This window comes from Corythoichthys intestinalis, chromosome 18 (genome assembly GCF_030265065.1).
Source record: "Corythoichthys intestinalis isolate RoL2023-P3 chromosome 18, ASM3026506v1, whole genome shotgun sequence".
In the NCBI taxonomy this organism is placed as follows: Eukaryota; Metazoa; Chordata; class Actinopteri; order Syngnathiformes; family Syngnathidae; genus Corythoichthys; species Corythoichthys intestinalis.
In genome coordinates, this window is record NC_080412.1 from 40,546,379 (window position 1) to 40,567,724 (window position 21,346).

At 38.7% G+C, this 21,346-nt stretch overlaps 1 protein-coding gene across 1 annotated transcript in view; it reads left to right on the plus strand.

The window, feature by feature from the left end:
- The window catches only part of stk10 (serine/threonine kinase 10), an 81,130-nt gene that overhangs the window by 35,401 nt on the left and 24,383 nt on the right, over positions 1 to 21,346 (plus strand). Inside the window, exons 3-7 of the mRNA XM_057820621.1 lie at positions 420 to 468; positions 906 to 1,055; positions 4,887 to 4,959; positions 8,512 to 8,706; positions 9,097 to 9,178. Coding sequence (XP_057676604.1) covers positions 420 to 468; positions 906 to 1,055; positions 4,887 to 4,959; positions 8,512 to 8,706; positions 9,097 to 9,178 — 549 coding nt within the window. The remainder of the gene's footprint in view (positions 1 to 419; positions 469 to 905; positions 1,056 to 4,886; positions 4,960 to 8,511; positions 8,707 to 9,096; positions 9,179 to 21,346) is intronic.

The following is a 21,346-nucleotide window of genomic DNA, read 5'->3' on the forward strand; positions in this document are numbered from 1 at the left end:
ACAATGTGTGAGCGGGTCGTGCAGCGCATGCATTAATTGCGTTAAATATTTTAACGTGATACATTTAAAATACAAAAAAATTAATTACCGCCGTTATCGGGATAAATTTGATAACCCTACCTTAAGCCTAAACTAAAGACTCTGGATGAGTGTAACATATTATGTCTGTAACGTTAAATACAATTAGAAAACTATTTAATTAAAAAAAATAGGCATGGCCGATATTTTTTGCCGATTCCGATACTTTAAAAATGACGTAATCAGACCCGATCGATCGGGACGTCTCTACCTGTAATGTACTGAATATGCTCCCATGCTATAACATCAACAGCAGTTTAGTTTTTTTTTTTTTTCAGATTTAAACAAAATATTTCATTGTACTTGATGTGAAAAATATAGTATCTTTATTTCCCCCCTAGATCCTTATCGAGTTCTGTCCAGGTGGAGCTGTGGATGCCACAATGCTAGGTAAGTCACCTTTTTAGTACTTGCTGTTTCTATGCTTTATGACCCCATTCAGTTCTCCGCATGCCACATTTTTTACTGTTTTTGTCAACAATTCTTCTAAAACCAATTTGGCCTTGAAAGACCCCGACAGCCAACACAGTGGAGGCCCTCGCTGTGGGAAAACCCCCTGTGTGTTTTTACAGTGTAATCCATGTGTTCATATTTGCGTGTACCCCCACTGCCACTAACTAAACACACCTTCTCTTATCCCAGATTAGCCATAGCAACACTACCTGTGACACTTAGAATCCCTGGATGACCTTTTGTAGTCGCTCAGATAGTGGAATTGAGTCACTTGATTAAGCCTCCCACGTAAACCAGAATTTGCAAGTTGGCATCAGTTCAATAATGGATTCTACATCCTTCCTACTTTTGTTGCTACCTTTTGCTTTAATCAGAGTTGGATCGAGGGCTGACTGAGCCCCAAATAAAGGTGGTATGCCGGCAGATGCTGGAGGCGCTAGCTTACCTCCACAGCATTAAGATCATCCACAGAGACCTGAAGGCCGGAAACATCCTCCTCATGCTGGATGGGGACATCAAACTAGGTAAGTGTTGCATGTTAATTCAATTTTTTTCCATTTTGTGACTACTGTTCCTTGCCGAACACAAGCACAATTGCATGTAAAGGCACTATTATTTACAGGAACCAGTTTTGTTTTTGACAGCCTTCTTAATTTTCGTCTTAGTCTTTTGGACAAAACGCTTATTAGTTCTATTTTAATCATTTTGTGTTCGTCTTCATGTCTTCATTTTAATTTTTCATGTTCCTTATCCGTTTACTCGATTATTCGAATTAACTAGTTCATCGATTAATCGACTACTAAAATATTCCCTAGCTGCAGCCCTATATTCATACATTCGTTATCGTCATCGTTGATGAAAACAACACTGGGTAGAACTGTTATCTCATGTTCTCTATATGTCAACCACCCTATGGCAAAAATAAGAGCAAAGAATTGTTTGCACATTATACCAATGTACTGCAATAGAAAGAACTCTACTGCTCGTCTGAAACCGGATTCAAATAACATATTGCATTGTAAATTACTGGCATGCATCGCGACAAAGCCCACAACTGACGCATCCTTGCGTGGGAAAGCATCTCTCTCAATCTTGAGATTTTATAGCCCCTTTTGAAGAGGGCTTGACATTCTTCACATTTCACTGTCTTAAGTTGTGACCCGGTGACATGCATGGTACACATGAAGAATAGGTCACCCAAAAATAGGGAGGAAGTGGTTTCTTTAAGACCACGCTGACATCTTAAAGAGTCATTAAAAATGTTGAATCACTTTTTTTGTTTCACACACACATCTATTTTTAGAAAAAGAAAAACAAAAAGATACCCGTTATTATCATTGTACAGAGTACATGATTTAAAGCTATGCTAGAGCTGCAAATAACGACTATTTGGGAACACTTTACAGTAAGGGTCCCTTAATTAACATTAGTTAATGCATTTTTAGACAATAACTAATGTTTAAGTAACATTACAATAATTAATATAATTGCTTATCTCACATTTATTAATATATTAATTAACATGAGTAAATGCATTAGTTAATGCATAACCAGACGGTAACTAATGGTTTGGTAAAAAAAAAAAAAATATATATATATATATATATATATATATATATAGGCCTATATAGGGTTTGTTAGCTTAAGCATTTATAATTTCTTTATGAAGGGACACATGAAAATATGAAAACCTTTAAATGTTTGGGTGGTTTTAGTTAAAGAAGACAGTGTTTTATCATCTGTGTGATTTTGACAAAGATCAGATCACATTTGATTGTGATTTTATGCAGAAATCTGAGAAATTCCAAAAAGTTCACATCCTTTTAACTCATTCACTCCCAGCCATTTTCACCGCAGCAAGACCCTTCGCTCCCGGCCCTTTTACTGGATTTTGGCTGATTTTTCAAGGCCCACAGACTATTCTGTTCTATTGCTATATAAACATGGAACCCACCAAAAGAAAGATTACTCTCGTTTCAGCAGAATAAAAAGTTCTTTAGAAATCAGCATTAGAAAATAGCTTTATTTGAGCAATTTTCCAATTTGTGATGAAAAAACAGAGAAATTGAGCTTTTTGTATAAGCATACATTTCAAACATTTGAGTCACTGTTGCCTTTCTATCAGCTCGAACCAGTCTGGCCATTCTCCTCTGACCTCTGGCATCAACAAGGCTTTTCCGCCCATAGAACTGCTGCTCACTGGATATTTTTTCTTTTTCGGACCATTCTCTGTAAACCCTAGAGATGGTTGTGCGTGAAAATCCCAGTAGATCAGCAGCTTCTGTAATACTCAGACCAGCCCTTCTGGCACCAACAACCATGCCACGTTCAAAGTCACTCAAATCACCTTTCTTCCCCATACTGATGCTCGGTTTGAACTGCAGGGGATTGTCTTAAACCATGTCTACATGCCGAAATGCTCTGAGTTGCCGCCATTTGATTGGCTGATTAGAAATTAAATGTTAACGAGCAGTTGGACAGGTTTACCTAGTAAAGTGGCTGGTGAGTGTATTATGCAATTGTTCAAATATTGCATATGCAGTACCCAGATTGACAGATGTCAGAGAACATATTACTTGGTGAGATGAATAGAGGTGGGAATCTTTGGGCACCTAACGGTGCTAAACAAACTACTGTTTCAGTATCAAGTTGTTAGTTCAAAACAGAAATAAAATACTCAAGTCCCCATTCTATATCAGCAGCTTTAAACTACATTCAGTTAATTTAATGCGGTGAATCAACCGTTAAAGTTGTTAAAATTGCTCCCGGTATTCCATAATTTCCCTTTGTCTACTTTCGACATGTTAAAGTTTTAAAACTGTTTAAAGATAGATTGAAGTGAAGATTTTTATTCATTTATTTATTTTTTTAAGTTAAATTGTAATTAGGTTCGCTACAACAGAGCCTTCTACAGAAGTGTACTGCTTTAAGATGGCGCCTGTTTACTAGCGCGGGAAAGTCTGTCATTTCGCATCTAGATCATATATCATGAACTAGATGCAAAATGACAAACACGGCCGTCTTCTGTCATTTCACATCTATTTCTAGATATATATATCTACCATAGCCGTATGTTGCTGTATGTTTGTAGCAACTAGCAACTGGGTGCTGTTTGTAGCGGCTGATGGCAGCAGTCAGGTATTGTTGTTTTTTTTTTTTTTAATCTAGCGGCATGAGTTGAACATGATATTTACTCTCGGTCCGTTCCTCATTGCGTCCTGAAGATCGCGCTGACTGTGTTTTATTTACGCTTTACCTGGTATAATTCAGTAATCGGAATTTGGATGTTTGTGAATCGTTCTCGAATCTTCCACGACTGAATCCCGAATAATCTAAGAATCGGAAATTTCGCACGCATCTAGACATGAATATGACAATGTTGTGGCTTTAGCAGTGCATTGACAGTGAATTCACATTGCAAACCTGAATTGGGTATGGTTTCTTTCTTGGAAAGAAATGTCTCTTAGTCTGTTTGTTTTGGTTGTTACTACCCTGTAGAGCCTGACGCAGGTTGAAGAGTTGGAAGCTGGGGCGTGTATAATCTTTTATGATGCTCCTTGCTATTCTTAGGCACCGAGAGTTGTAGATGGTGGCAAAGGACAAATCTTTGTTCGATTAACCGAGCAGAACTAGCTGTACCAGATGCCATTTTACAGCGTGTCAAGTTCATAGATAGTCTAATATTGCATTGACAACAATCAAGGTTACTTTTTGTCCTTAAACTGAACTGGTTATTGTTCTAAATTATTTGTCCTTTTGCCCTATCATCTCACATTTTTGTCTACTGCAGCTATTTTGGGTGTTACCTCTTTACACCCATTACGTCATTAAACTGACTCATTTACAACCGCCAACATTTAATTTGCTGGACGAAAAATGTTGTTTTTTTAGTCATGTAGTGAATAAGATGGGAGTCCCACTCTGTCTACGTCGTGAAAGAGAACATGCCACGTCACGGTAAAATCAAGTGACGCAGATGTGAGGGGAAATCCTTTATGCGGCTTTGCCCTTTTAACTGCCAAACTCTGACTCTAGTTATGGTGTTATCCTTAAGACATGCTTTCATGTCATTCTTGACACTTGGTTAAAATATCCTACAAATAGTCCAAATTCCAAAACTTGATAGTGTTGGTTATGGTTAAACAAGGCTGTTACTTCATGCTAAAAAGTGATGCCTTTTAATTGAAACCTTCTGGGGCTTCAGGCAAACTAAAAGTAATCCTTGCCCAGTCACTTTTCAAATTTTTACATGCAACTTTTAAGCTTGCATGTTTATGTTGGCAAATTTGTACCAATTCTGTATATTTATTTGCCCGAAATGGTTTTAACACCATTCTTTTTTTTCCATTTTCTAGCCGATTTTGGTGTATCAGCTAAAAACGCCAAAACCCTCCAAAGACGAGATTCTTTCATCGGAACGCCATATTGGTGAGTTTGACAAGGTCACTGCATGGAAGTAAATACATTCATTTAAATTGGGAACCCTGACTGATGAACTGATATGTGCGACAATATATCTCAGTCTTTTTTTTTTGTACTGTCCAGTTATTGTTCTAATGTCATCAATTCATGCAAAATCCTAACTTTCGGAACAAAAACTGCGTCTGCTGCGGAATTCTTTAGAAATTTTAGCTGATAATTATCTAGGAGTCAATAAATGTTTCTGACTGCTCACAGCTTTAATCCTTTAGCATTGTCACAACAGAGCTGTTTCCCTGTTTGCTAAACAAACGGGTCATCTCCTTTCGAAGGCTTCGGGACTGACAAAAAGCAATCCTAACAACGGTGTATTGGCAACCGTTTCAGTATTGAATCTTTGATTACAAAAGTCAACATAGAAAATGGTGTGCAAATATTGCTTTCATGTTTTGCAAGGTCACAACTAGTGTCCGATAATCCCTTTTTAACGGATAACCCAATATTGTCCAACTAAAAAAAAATCCAATACCAACCAGATACTGATACATGCGGTCGTGGACTTAAGATATTATGGCTAATTGTATTGTGATGCCCCACTGGATGCTTTAATAACGATAATGCTCACATAAGAAATCCCAAGCGTCGTAGTTTGGAGACATCTAATGGTCAGTAAGCATAACTGCTGTGCTAAACTGTGACCAGCTTTGGTAGAAAGGCAGAAGGCTTCCACATTCACGTTGAAGGCAACATGCATATTTGCCCAAAAATGATATTGAAAAACCATTGTCGATATTATCAGATATCATTTTAAAATGCTTTTATGCTTTTTATGGCTGGTTTGAAACAAAAGCTGTTACACAGTGTCTGTAAACGGGCGTCTCCAGGGTAAAATGGACAAATTAAAAATACGTCCGGGGCTTAATGCGACATGAAACTGCTATGGCAGCATATAGACATACTGTTCTATCAAACACAACAGTTCTTTTGGCTTAAAATAAAGCAGTTTACAGTGGGGCAAATAAGTATTTAGTCAACCACTAATTGTGCAAATTCTCCCACTTAAAAATATTAGAGAGGCCTGTAATCGTAAAAACATGGATAAACCTCAACCATGAGAGACAGAATGTGGAGGAAAAAAACAGAAAATCACATTGTTTGATTTTTAAAGAATTTATTTGCAAATCATGGTGGAAAATAAGTATTTGGTCAATACCAAAAGTTCATCTCAATACCCTTTGTTGGCAATAACGGAGGCCAAATGTTTTCTGTAACTCTTCACAAGCTTTTCACACACTGTTGCTGGTATTTTGGACCATTCCTCCATGCAGATCTCCTCTAGAGCAGTGATGTTTTGGGGCTGTCGTTGGACTTTCAACTCCCTCCACAGATTTTCTATGGGGTTGAAATCTGGAGACTGGCTAGGCCACTCCAGGACCTTGAAATGCTTCTTACGAAGCCACGCCTTTGTTGCCCTGGCTGTTTGTTTGGGATCATTGTCATGCTGATAGACCCAACCACATCTCATCTTCAGTGCCCTTGCTGATGGTAGGAGATTTTCACTCAAAATCTCTCGATACATGGCACCATTCATTCTTTCCTTTACACAGATCAGTCGTCCTGGTCCCTTTGCAGAAAAACAGCCCCAAAGTATGATGTTTCCAGCCCCGTGCTTCACAGTGTGTATGGTGTTCTTCAGATGCAATTCAGTATTCTTTCTCCTCCAAACACGAGAACCTGTGTTTCTACCAAAAAGTTCTATTTTGGTTTCATCTGACCATAACACATTCACCCAGTCCTTTTCTGGATCATCCAAATGCTCTCTAGCGAACCGCAGAGGGGCCTGGACCAGAGGTTGCGCTAGACTTTTTCGTTGTCTGTCATTTTGACTGACAGGGTCATAAAAATCCGGTCATAATCTATTTTTACCCGTCACTTAAATTTTTTCAATGATAATAATGACATATTCAATAGTATTTAGTTTTCATTCATTTTTAATTAATATTCTGTACGAACAAGCTTAACAGAGAATCCACACCGTGCCATCACACATCAAGCAGATGAATATGTAACTTTTTCTCCGCAGTGACAAAAACAGCTGACTGTGGCCCCAGTAGGTTGGCTACATATGGAACAATGAAATTAACAGTTCACCTGCTGTGGTCTGAACGCAGTCTCACACCTTCCTCCTGGTGCGTGCATCCTCGGACAAATCCATTACTCATATTGGCTTTTTTACATTTGTCGCAAAACACTTTTCCATCCTCCCTCCTCAGCCAGGAGAACTCCTGCTCCCACTGAACTCTGTACTCCCTCCTGACCTCCTTGCTGCCGCTTGCTCGCTCAGTAGTTGCCGAGGGCTGATTGCTTGTTTGTCCTTCATCCTCCACTGCATCAGTCCCTCTTTTTTCACCTCTTTTATCAACACCATTGTCGTTTTGGGGCTTTTTGAAGAAACTTCGGACACTCAGTTGCCTTGACATTTTTCCGAGTAAGGCCAACGACGTCATGCATCAAGAGAGACAATAGCTAATTAATATGCTCACTCGCCACCCTGTGGTCTGGGATGTGAATTGCAACCTGTCAAAATGACAGATGGACTTCAGTTTTTTCCGTCACAGTTTTAAAAAAAACGATCAACGACGGAAAATATTCGGTTAACGCGATCCCTGGCCTGGACATGTACTGGCCTCAGCCGGGGGACACGTCTGGCAGTGCAGGATTTGAATCCCTGGCGGCGCATTGTGTTACTGATAGTAGCCTTTGTTACTGTGGTCCCAGCTCTCTGTAGGTCATTCACTAGGTCCCCCCGTGTGGTTCTGGGATTTTTGATCACCGTTCTTGTTATCATTTTGATGCCACGGGGTGAGATCTTGCATGGAGCCCCAGATCGAGGGAGATTATCAGTGGTCTTGTATGTCTTCCATTTTCTAATGGTTGCTCCCAAAGTTGATTTCTTGACACCAAGCGTTTTACCTATTGCAGATTCAGTCTTCCCAGCCTGGTGCAGGTCTACAATTTTCTCTGGTGTTTCTCAGGTCTCTGGTGTCCTTCGACAGCGCTTTGGTCTTGGCCGTAGTGGACTTTGGAGTGTGACTGACTGAGCTTGTGGACAGGTGTCTTTTATACCGATAATGAGTTAAAACAGGTGCCATTAATACAGGTAACAAGTGGAGCCTCGTTAGACCTCGTTAGACCTCATTAGAAGAAGTTAGACCTCTTTGACAGCCAGAAATCTTGCTTGTTTGTAGGTGACCAAATACCTATTTTCCACTCTAATTTGGAAATCTTTAAAAATCAAACAATTTGATTTTCTGTTTTTTTCCCCACATTCTGTCTCTCATGGTTGAGGTTTACCCGTGTTGACAATTACAGGCCTCTCAAATCTTTTCCAGAAGGAGAACTTGCACAATTGGTGGATGACTAATTACTTATATGCCCCACTGTATTTTAAAGCGGGGTGCAAAAGCAGAAACTGCTTTTTCAGCCTTGTCTGGGTTTTTACGCCATAGACAAGTTATCTCTGCGTTGCATTCAGGGTTAATTCTTGTCTCTGTCTGCCAGGATGGCTCCAGAAGTAGTCATGTGTGAAACCATGAAGGACGCTCCGTACGACTACAAGGCCGACATTTGGTCCCTTGGGATTACATTGATCGAACTTGCCCAGATTGAACCTCCTCACCATGACCTTAACCCGATGAGGGTGCTGCTGAAGATCGCCAAATCAGAGCCTCCCTCGCTAGATCATCCGAACAAATGGTGAGGAAAATGGAAACCCTCCGTAATGCTATATTTTGTCATATTTCTTGAGTTCCTTTCAAAAATGGCGTCTGTAATGACCTACCTACCACTATTTATAGATATATTGTATTTTATGACTGCAATGGTTTGTGCTGAGCAATGATTTTTTTCCCACTTCTTAAATTTACGAGTAGAAATATGTAGTACTACTTTATTAAAGTTGCTGAAAGGGGACTCATGATGTGCCGCATAGCCATCATTTTTGTTGTAAGTTGGCTTTTGCGAAATCCAGCTGTGCTCAGGGGAAGATCCGCATACATCATCATGACAAGCACTTGCTATGTTGAGCTGTCCTGCATGTCTTTATCCTCATTTCTCTTTGTTAATGTTCTGCGACTGTTTTCACAGGTCACAAGAGTTTAAAGATTTCCTGAGGAGAGCTTTGGATAAGAACCCAGAGACCCGTCCGACTGCAGTACAGCTCTTGGGGGTAAGGCAAATTGCCTTGCTTATGTTACGTTTGACACAACCAATATTGTTCATTACAGTACATGGACAATAAGGGTGAGACTTCGAAACAAGGCTCACGATAACGATGATCTACTGCTATGGGGATACAACAATTATCGATACATGGGTCAGGAAGTCATTGTAAATGGAATAAGTTTATCAGTAGTAGACGTCTAATCCATTTGAAGTGGGAGGGTGGCAGCGAATGAATTGGACGTCTATGGTCGTAAGTGGCAGCCAATGCCAGAAAATGAGTTCATGTGGGGCATTTTACGTCATTTCCTGTTGGTTTTTGGTCACTTCAGTTCCATTTTGGAGCATTCACGGGTCATCTCCTGTTAATGTTGAGGCATTTCCTGGTCATGTCTTGTTTATTTTGGATTACTGAAGAGGAAGTGACTAAAGAATGACCCCCAAATTACCGTATTGACCCGTATATAAGACGGCTCTGATTATAAGACGACCCCCTCTTTTTCAAGACTCAAGTTTGAAAAAAGACTTTTTGAACACGAAATTAATTTTTATACAGAAAATAAATACAGTACATCTGAAACAAATGATTACCGTATAACAATATATTTCAGAGAAAAAGCATGTTATTTTGCCTCATTCAAATCTTAATATCTGAACATTTAAATATGTAAAGTGCAATCACATTCGTAAATGAATGGCTTCTGGTTTTTGAAATGTAAATAAACCAATCTATTGTGATAAAACAACAAAATTGCAATAACTGCATTAACCATCAAAGTGAAGTCTAACTGTAACTGTAGTCTTGAAAAAAATCTGAATAAGGAAAAACATTGCAATAAAATAATGCAAACTGGTCAAACTTGAGATCAGCTGAGATCTGTCATGACAGAACATCGCTTCAATAATATCTGGCGCCATCTAGCGTCGTGAATGGGTATAACGTTTAGACCGCGAATATAAGACGACCCCCTCTTTTTCAGTGTTATTTGATTGCAAAAAACACCGTCTTATATTCGGGCCAATACGGTAATAAGAAAAAACACATTAACAGGAAGCAACCTTTAAATAGAGCTGGGAAAATTATCATCTGGTGATATATCGCAATCCTTTATGTCAAGATCTGAGTATCGATACTTTTTGATGAATATCGATACTAGTGCTGCAACGATTAATCAATTAACTCGAGTAATTGGATTAGAAAAATGATTCGAATTAAATTTTGCTGCTTTGAGTATTTGTTTTATTAAACTGGCGTTGTAATGGTTTGTTTTGAAAGTGTTTGCATTTAGTTTTGATATGAGTGGATTCACTGCCCTCTAGTGGCAGCAGTGAATATGACAAAGCCATTTCACATGGCCGAATCAAGCTGCTCCCTGTTATTACCAACATAAGGTGAGTTTTTGTTTGAGCTAATGTTTTTTTTTAATGCATTTGTAATTTAGCTTTACAGGTCTATTTAGCAGTTTTTTTGTGGGAATATGTGTTTGAACCATTTGTTAAGAGCATTTAAAAGAAAAAAAAGTTGGCATTTTATAGCATTTGAGCTAGCGGACTATTGCTATGTAAGTTAGCCAGTTCTTCTTTTATTGTACTTAGATCCTAATTTATTTATTTTGTTTATACCGTTTGAGGCTCATCTGAGGTATTTTAATTTATTACGCTCCTTATCCGATTACTGGACTATTTGAACTAACTAGGTCATCGATTAATCGACTACTAAAATAATTGATAGCTGCAGCCCTAGCTTTAGCCTTAGGCTAATGCTAACGGCAAGCGCCTCCTTAAATTCTCAGCTGGATTCAGCCATGTGAAATGAGTTATGTCATATTCTCTGTTGCCATTAGAGGGCAGTGTATTCACCCAAATCAATAAAACTAAATGCAAACACTTTCAAAACAAACCATTGCAACGGCAATTTAATAAAACGAATACCCAAAGCAGCAAAATTTAATTCGAATCTTTTTTCTAATCGAATTACTCGAGTTAATGGATGCAGCACTATGTACTAGGCTAATGCTAACTCGAATGCTATGCTAAAGCTATGAGTTAAATTTAGTATGAGATGATCACTCAAAACAGACCTTTAATAAAAGGCTAAAGCAACATTGAATTTTCTCTCTGACCAAGTTAAGAAAACATCTTACTATGTGTGCAAGCCTTGAGAGTGAAGTCGACTCTGCACTGGTGGGGGGGGGGGGGGGGGTGTTGCAGCACGACACATTAGTGACACAACCAGACACTGCTACGATGCAGGCTAACTAATGTAATTTTCAGACTATAAGCCACTAGTTTTTTTCCCTCATTTTGAAAGCTGCGACTTAAAGTCCAGTGTGGATTCTTGATTTTTTTTGCGTTAATAGGTAACACTTTATTTGACAGCAGTAACATAAGACCGCCATAATTTTGACATGACACTGTCATTGGTATGGATGAATGCATAATAATACAGTGAGGACTGCTGTGGCTTATAGTCTGTTGTGGTTTATCTATGAACAATTGCGGTTTTCGTGTCACATTTGGTGGGTGTGGCTTATAGTCAGGTGCGCCTTATAGTCTGAAAATTACGGTACACATAAAATGTTATATTGTGAACATGTGACAGAAACTATTGCGCATTTTCCTCTCCTTCTCGTCTCGTCAGATGAAAACTGGCCTTAGGCTCGTTGTTTTATTCTCCCACAACACGTTTTTAACTCGTTATTGTCTCGTCATCGGCATGAAAAAAAGTGTTCGTTGACTAAATATTTTCACGTAGACTTCATAATATATTGATGGGACATGGGGTGCGGGGCCGATCAATAGGGGGCCTATCTCCGTCAAAGCTGACCGAGTGGAAACACAAAGAACTTTTTACGTTGAAAAGTCTTGTGAATAAATGCTTAAATGCCTGAATTCTTTACACATGGTTGTAAAACTGTCTCGATTCTTGGTGAAAAGAAAAAAAAAACGGGCAGTTAGCATTTATTTTACATAAATATTGCAAATTATGACGCCAGTGCCATAGCGGTTAATTTCTCCCTTTGATTTTTGTCACGTTTCAAAATGTATGCATGGTACGAAAAATATAATAATTACATTGAATCCTCGAACAAATCATTCCTGAGACAATCCTTCCTGTTCGTATGCGATACAGCTTTCATACTTTTTCAACCTAAATCCGGCGTTGGATCGCTGCATGTGTTTGAGAATAACTGCGACCGACTGAAGCGGGGTTTGGGACGGGCCCCTACTTGAAGGCGTGGCGCAGTGTCTGGGGAATGTGTCCCGTCAATATCATTATGAAGTCTATGAGCCAAGATAAGAAAACGGATCTTACCGTGTGTGCAACCCTTGTGGAGTTGAGAAGACACTGCACTGTTCAGTGGGGTGTGGAGAGAGGCACAGCACGTCATGAGTGACACAACCTAAATGGCACAAAGCCAAAAAAGCGCACCAGCGTGTCCAAAACATTGACTTATTTCAAAGAAACAAAGGAGGGTACACTCTTCTGTCCTGTCTCTTCAATGCCAAGCTTGGCTGCACGTCGGCCGTGAATAAACACCTCAAGCGCCGTCACCCAGTTTGTAAGTCCGTCTAATTAACTAACATGTTTTATTGATGTTGCTAAGCCTGTCGCGATATGCAGTGAGTCCATTTATCGCACGGCAAATAAAAATGGGGGCGGTAATTTTCACGGCTGCCTTTGATCGCTGCGTGCGTGCGTAATGATGGCATATGAGACTCCAGTTCCTTTCACTTAACAACACGCTGTAGAATTAAAGTTCAGACATACAAAATAAGAAAACACATCTATATTAAACACTGTAACGTTAGCACTGCTACACTGAGGTGAATGGGGGGAAAAGGGCAACCTACCGGTACTTTAGCCTGCTATAAAACATTGGCAGTCGTCTCGTGAAAGCAAACTTGCGGTTAAAAGATGACACTTCAAACATGAAAAATCGCTAGTTAACAGCATTTTGCAAACGAAAAAAATGACCCAAAAAAATCTATTACTGACACTACATGCAATGACAAAAAGTGCTTTTTTTGCAGAGTGTAAAGCTGAAGTTAGCGGTTTAGGGAACGCACTTCCGGTGAACATTTCAAAATAAAAGCATGTCATGTTCGTCATATAAATAGGGATTTCTGGAGTTAATCCCACATACTTCAGAATTCAGATTCTACACTAAGAATACCTTTAAAATGACACCCTTTATGAAAAATCTGATTGGCAATGAATAATTATTATAATTATTATAAAACTATTATAAAACTATTACATATAGTACTATACTGTAATATCAATGCTAGGTGTTTTTTAAGAATTGTTTTGAAGCATGTTGGAAAGGCGAAGTCAGTCTTCTGAATCTCTTTACATTCCATTCCTTTGCACTAGTTAATTCTATCAGCATTTGAACTCATTGTTTATTTGTGATTTATTATTGTTATTTACGTGTTTATTTGTACTTTAATAAATAATTTAAGTGTTCCAATATGTTTTTGTGAATTGATAAGCGTCAACAAAAATTTCATTGCTAAATTAGTAAAAAAAAAATGTTTTTTTAAATTATTAGATTAGTCGATTAATCATAAAACTAGTCGGCTGACTAATCTGGAGAAAATTAGTCGTTTGGGACAGCCCTATACTACACGTTTTCGTCTCATTCTCGTTTCGTCAGACTTGAAAACTGGCTTTAGGCTCGTTATGTTTAGGTCTCCCAAAACATGTTTTTAGCTTGTTAACCGTCTGGTCATCGGTATGAAAAAAGTGTTCCTTGACGAAATATTTTAGTTCTTGTCGTCTTTGACGAAAACAACATTGAATGACACCTTTTTAAAACGATATATCAATTCTTGGCGGGAGCATATTGATAACCTTTTGAGCTACAAAATATTGTAAAATATCACCTTTTCAAAATTTTATCACACCCTTAATAGGCAAGCATCACAATGCCTGATAATTTCACACTAATAGGGAAGCAAAATGGAGAAAATGATGTAATTTTATCGTCCTCAAAAGGTGGTATTGACAAGCCCTGTCATGTCTAAAGTGACAGTAAGGCTAGCTTGATGTCAACTCTGTTGGGTAAAAAATACATCTTATGGAAGAACTAGTGAGCACGATGTGGTTTCAAAGAGCAGATCTATTAAAATGCCTAGCCATGGTTTTCCTGCCTTGATCCCGCAGCTGAGGGAAAGCCAGCTGTATACATTCCCAGCCTCGACCGCTGCGAACATGCCGGGATCACGCCTCGCCTTGTTCTCCGCAGCTGGCCAGTTGTAGAGATGAAAAACTGAGATCCATGCATGCGCACTGGGGGGGTCGTGCCTGCCTTTTCCACCGGGGGTGAAGAGACAGGCGTGGCCCGCTTTTTGGTGCCATGCTGGATGTTTTAGATGTGTATCATGGCTTTGGCTTGCAATGGTCGTCAGATAATTTATTTCACGTAGTTGTGACATGTTTTGGGATCAGATTATCATACTTTTAAGGCAGAAATGCAGTAATCAATCTTAGATAAAAGTTGTCTGTTTTGTGTCCTGCAATTACTAAGTAATATTAAGTAATGTGACCTATTACTAAGCAAAGATTACAAGAAACCATTACACATTACACTATTATTTGGACAGCAACTCTTTGTGCTGATGTAATCCAGGGTTAAATTGTTATATCAAAGATGAGAATTGTCAAGCGGCTTTTATCTCGCAACACAGAACATTCTCATATGGACAATGTACTCTCCCAGTTATTGCAACACAGGCACCCTTGTGCTCTGCTTCCTTCAAATGGTTCATGTTTAACTTTTTCCCAACCAGCCATGCATGTGCGACTTAGTGCTTCTAAAGCAACATAAAACCACAAAAGAGGACATAAGGTCCATTGTTGTTCCTTTTTCCCCCTCATTGACATTTCATTCAGCTTGTTTCATCGGAACAAATGGATACGGCTTAGTTGAGAACTTAGCAGTATGGCCCGGCGTCGCTCCAGTTTTAGTAACGTGAACACAATACAACCGAACAGCAGATATAATTGTGCATTTATTTTTAAATCCAGCATCTTGTTGAGGAGCACTCAAAGCCACAGTAGAAACTTTCACACATGCCGAAACACTGTGAAAATCCCGGGATTTAAACACCGGCCCTTGTATGTGAACGCAATTTCCCCGGTCGACTAACACAGAAAATACGCGGATATTTCACGGGTGGCATCTTGGTATAATGCCTGGGAAAATCTAGTGATATATAAAAGCAAGTGTTAAATTCATGGGTCACAGCACGATGGCTGATGACGTAAATATAAATATCATGGCGGGCCGATCGTCACTTCCTCTTTCTTCGTAGTAAAACGAAAACCGATAAGCAAACATCGCTGGATAGTAGAGCTGAGGAAGAGAGTCCATCGTCCATCTTTGGTAATGTGTTGTTTATTTTGTTGCCGATGTTAGTCCGCAACTGCGGAAACAAGGTTGTACCTCTAACCAAAAAACAACGGAGGGATGCGTTCAAGGGTTTATTGAATACAAACAAAAATACACGCGCTCGCGGAAAAGGAGGAACAACACAATGAGTACATGACAGTAGGTCGATGTGGATCAACTGCGGAAACAAGGTTGTACCTCAAAGCAGAAAACAACGGAAAGAAGCGTTCAAGGGTTTATTAAATAAAAACAAAAATACACACGATCGTGGAAAAGGAGGAAACAGAATTGCGAGATCGATTAATGGCGACCCAACCGTATAAATGCAAACTAGGGCTGTCAAACGATTCAAATTTTTAATCGAGTTAATCACAGCTTAAAAATTAATTAATCGTAATTAATCGCAATTCAAACCATCTCTAAAATATGCCATATTTTTCTGTAAATTTTTGTTGGAATGGAAAGATAAGACACAAGATGGATATATACATTCAACATAATGTACATAAATACTGTATTTGTTTATTATAACAATAAATCAACAAGATGGCATTAACATGAACATTCTGTTTAAGCAATCCATGGATAGAAAGACTTTGTTCTTAAAAGATAAATGTTAGTACAAGTTATAAAAATGTTATATTAAACCCTTCTTAATGTTTTCGTTTTAATAAAATTTGTAAAATTTTCAATCAAAAAAAAAAAAACTAGTTGCTCGCCATTGTTGATGTCAATAATTACACAATTCTCATGGTGCTTGAACCCATAACATCAGTCGCACCCAAGCGCCAGCAGAGGTCGACAAAAAACACAAGTAACAACACTGTGCTGTCATTTTAATCTGTTTGAGCGGGGCATGTGCTTTAATTGCGTCAAATATTTTAATGTGATTAATTTTAAAAAATTAATTACCGCCCGTTAACGCGATAATTTTGACGGCCCTAATGCAAACATGAAATTGTAATGGCCCTTAAGGTGGCTTAGATGAACCAAAATGGTGCGGTTTTTGAATCTACCGATTTGAACGTTTTTAAACATAATTTTTTCCAGAAAAGTCTGTTTTGATTCAAAATTGATTAATCGAACAACCTTGGGTTGAGATATGGTGATTATCATTTCAAATAAAAATCATTATTCTTGACCTTGTCAATGTCTTGACTATATTTTCTTTTCATTTTGCAACTTTTAATGGAAAACACAAAAATGTCCGGGTGACTCCAAACATTTGAACAGTAGTGTATAAGTTTAGATTACTTTTTTATTTGACACTGATTAAAAAAAAAAAGTATCATGTATTAAAATTATCTGTTGTAAATATTTGTAGTGGATAGGCCAGGCCAGCTCAAGTTTCGTTCGTGCAAATACAAACATTGCCAAACAGGAAGATGAGTGTTTGTTTTGTGGTAATTTGTAAAATCTTGGCTGTATTGAGAGCTTATGCAGTGGTTTTAATAAACGGGTTTATATTGTTGTTGTCTTTTTTGCTACAGCCTGTTTTCAATATTTTCATTTTAATTTCTTTGGTTACTCTGAAGTTGAATGGGCAACTGTCTCTGCTGCTGTCACCTTTAGCTGGGCGTCTACTTCTGTAGCTCCACACCCGTAGATCTTGCACTGGATAAGTATGACTGATGAATGGATGTACAGTGCACCTAATGCAATGTATGTTTGCCATCTGTGCTGTAATAGGACGCCGCTCAGCATTTACACTTCCTGCCTCATTAGACAAAAGCTGACTGTTCTTTCTAATCAGGGGAGTTAAAAGCTGAAGCCACATGGAAAAAGCTCAACAAGTACACGACAACTGTGAGACATTGTGCAGATGTCTGCTACTGTGCGCTCACTTAAATGCTCAAACCGTTTGGTCAGATCTTCTAATGAAATTACACAATATGAATAATACATGGCAAGGCGTCTTATCTCTGCTAGTCATCTTTGAAACATGTTTACACTCTTAGCTTTTGAGAGAATCCTTATCCTTCCTCAAGTGGATGAATTAGCCAAAACAAATTGGCTGTTTTTAAAGGTGTGATTTGGGTATGGCATATGGAGCATTGGTGCATGCATCTCACTTGAGTAGTAAACAATTAGGTGCTGACAAGTGGCGGATTGAATTTCATCAGCAGTGAAAGTCGCCTCGTGCTCTTCCTGGCTAGGGCTTCCGATAGCCAGCAGATGACTGTCATCACTTTTGTCAGACACACACACCTGTCTCTGGGGACCTCGTGATATGATACGATTTGCGATGCAAGGCTCGCGATCTCATGATGTGGCGATACATCAATTATCAATACATGGGTCAGGAAATCATTCTACAAATGAACAAAAAAACAAGCTATTTTCATCCTTCACTAGTAGACACCCAAAACATTCGAAGTTCAAACAAACAGGACGTCTATGTCCAACAGTGGCAGCCAATTAGTTAATTTTGGGGGATTTACCGTAATTTTCGGACTATAAGACACTACTTTTTTTCCTTCATTTTGAATCCTGCAAGGCTTATTTGGTTAATTTTGGTTAATTGGTAACACTTTATTTGACAGCAGCGTCATAAGACTGTCATAATAATGACATGACACTATCATGTGCATTAATGAATGCTTATGACAGATGTCATTAAGTGTCATCCGGCAAATTACCGTATTAGCACGAATATAAGACGGCCCTGATTATAAGACGGCCCCCTCTTTTTTAAGACTCAACTTTGAAAGATGACTTTTTGAACACCAAATTAATTTTATACAGAAAATAATTACAGTACATCCGAAAAAAAGGATAATAACAATATATTTGAGAGAAAAAGCATGTTATTTTGCCTCATTCAAATCTTAATATCTGAACATTTAAATATGTAAACTAAAGTGCAATCACATTCGTAAATGAATGGCTTCTGGTTTTTGAAATGTAAATATACCAATATATTGTGATAAAACAACAAAATTGCAATAACTGCAATGACCATCAAAGTGAGGTCTAACTGTAACTGTAGTCTTGAAACAAATCTGAATAAGGAAAAACATTGCAATAAAATAATGCAAACTGGTTAAACTTGAGAGTAGCTGAGATCTGTCATGACAGAGCATTACTCCTCAAGTTCAGCATTCGCTTCAATGATATCTGGCACCATCTAGCGTCGTGAATGGGTATAATGTCTAGACCGCAAATATAAGACGACCCCCCTTTTTTCAGTCTTATTTCAATGCAAAAAACACAGCATTATATTCGGGCCAATACGGTATGTTACCAACTTTATGTCCAGCTCGGATCTTTTCTTTTCAAAAGTGAGATAATTTGCCGGATGACACTAAATTACATTTGTTATAATTAGAGATGTCCCGATCGATCGGCGTCCCGATCACGTCATTTTCAAAGTATCGGAATCGGCAAAAAATATCGGACATGCCTTTTTTTAATATATACAGTAGGGAGAACAAGTATTTGATACACTGCCAACATTGGCAGTGTACCAAATACTTGTTCTCCCCACTGTATATATCTTTTAATTGTTTTCTAATTGTATTTAACGTTACAGACATAATATGTTACACTCATCCAGAGTCTTTAGTTTAGGCTTAAGGTAGGGTTATCAAATTTATCCCGTTAACAGCGGTAATTAATTTTTAAAAAATTTATCACGTTAAAATATTTAACGCAATTAACGCATGCGCTGCACGACCCACTCACGCATTGTCGCGTTCAGTCTGTAATGGCGCCACTTTACCTGCGTATATAGAGCTAAAAGGCAGTGTAAAATGAGTAGAGTGAATTTTGGCAGCCTTTGGAGCCTTTTTTTAATTGGCTAAAGCCTTACAGTCCCTCTCCCTACAATTAGAAATATCGTGGGAAGCAATGTGGGGAAGAAAGGTAGTAATTGATCTTTTTCTTAACACCCTGGCCTATGTTATTTCCCAACGCAGAGAAGATATATAAATTGGTACCACTATGCACAGTCATGGTTGCACGTCCCATCATGCATTTGGGCATAACAGTTGAATGGCTACAGTATCATTTACTGAAAGCTCAACAAATACACTAGATGGCAATATTTAGTCATAATATACAAAGTCACATTTATCCTTTAAGAATTACATGTCTTTCTATCCGTGGATCCCTCTCACACAGGGGCGGACTGGGACTAAAAAGCAGCCCTGGACTTTGACTCAGCCCAGCCCACAAGAATCGCTATACGAAGGGAAACAGACCCCCGAGGGGTGTCCGGGGGCATACCCCCCAACCCCCGGGGAGAATTTTTTTTTTTTTTTTTACATTTTATTGGAAAATGCATCAATTTCTTGCACTTTAAGAGAAAATGAAGAAAATATGTCTAGACTGTCACTGTCTGACTTGGGGCGCTCAAAGTACTGCAAGGCTGAACTGGAGTTGGGTTCGTTTTCTGTACTAGCTCTATGATAGACCTGAATAAACAAATGAAAGAGTGTATTTTTCAAAGCAAGTTTTATGTATTCGGGCAAATTCCACATTCTGAAACTGTCAATGATTATGATGATGATGACAATGAATTCATTCATTCATGTATCCAATTGATTATAATACATCTCTATATATCTCTGTCTATAAAACAATTTCATTGTTTATGCCATAATTCAGTGGTCTCCAAACTATTCCATCCATAGACAACATCTATGCACCAATCTGGTCTCTTACAAGTGTAATCAGTTGATTGCAGTCAGGTGCTGCTTGTTTTAGCAGAAACTTCATTGGTTAAACTGTCGGTACTCGATCGGTTGAAAGAAAAACCAGGCCCCACAGTGGCCCTTGAGGACCGGTTTGGAGACCCCTGCCATAATTAATCTTGCCATACAAATAATAAATTGCAATGAAAATACAATAAACATTTCAAGACAAATCCTGTATACATAACCTTCATTGGAAAGTATTAACCAGAAAACAAAACGATATATAAATTATTAAAAATATATATCAATTTAACTACCTAAACTTTAAAGTAAAACCATTCATTTTATTAATATTTTGTTATATTTTTCTTCTGAATTAATATTGCTGCTGCGTGTGCATACGTTGTTTTACAGCTAAAAAAAATTTCTTAGGAGAGTGATAGTAGGACTAGCATATTGTAGACACGATTGCAAACGGGTACATCAACTAGCTCGCACTAACCCTTTAATTGTCATTTATTTCATTTAAAATGTACCTACCTGGTGGATAACAATTGCCAGTATACCGAGCAAGTGACCCTCTTCATCCCTTTTAACTGCTCTGCGCTTGTCTGGGGAACGTCCCTCTTGAACTTCCACCAGCTTATCATTACCCCCTCCCTCTTTTCTTCTCTCTCCCTGCACCGGCCGCACGTCAGAGCAGCTGCCGCTCCCCCTCTTATCATTGCCGGGGCTGGGCTGCTTTTACCCGACGTGGCCGTTGCAGCCAGACTGCTGCTTGCGAAAATATTTGTCAACTCATGACATTTTAATGCTTCGCTCTCCAGTTTCTTTAATTTTTTTCTTCCTAACCTTCTCCGCGCCACCCTTCTCTTTTCTTTTTTTGCCACCACCATCCATATTGTGCATTAATGCTCGTCGCCATTTTGCTTCCACAAAGAACCAATGAAGGCAACTTTGTGCTTCTTTCGTTCTTCTATCAGACTGGCGATGAACAGCCAGGCGCATTGCTGCCACCTGTCGGATTGGATGCGAACTGTAGATAATCAGAGGCTAGGGGGGGACAAAAACAGTGATGTATAATGAATGGCGGCCGCCGGCCATCCAGGGCACCGGCCGTTCTGTGATCCTCCAGAACCC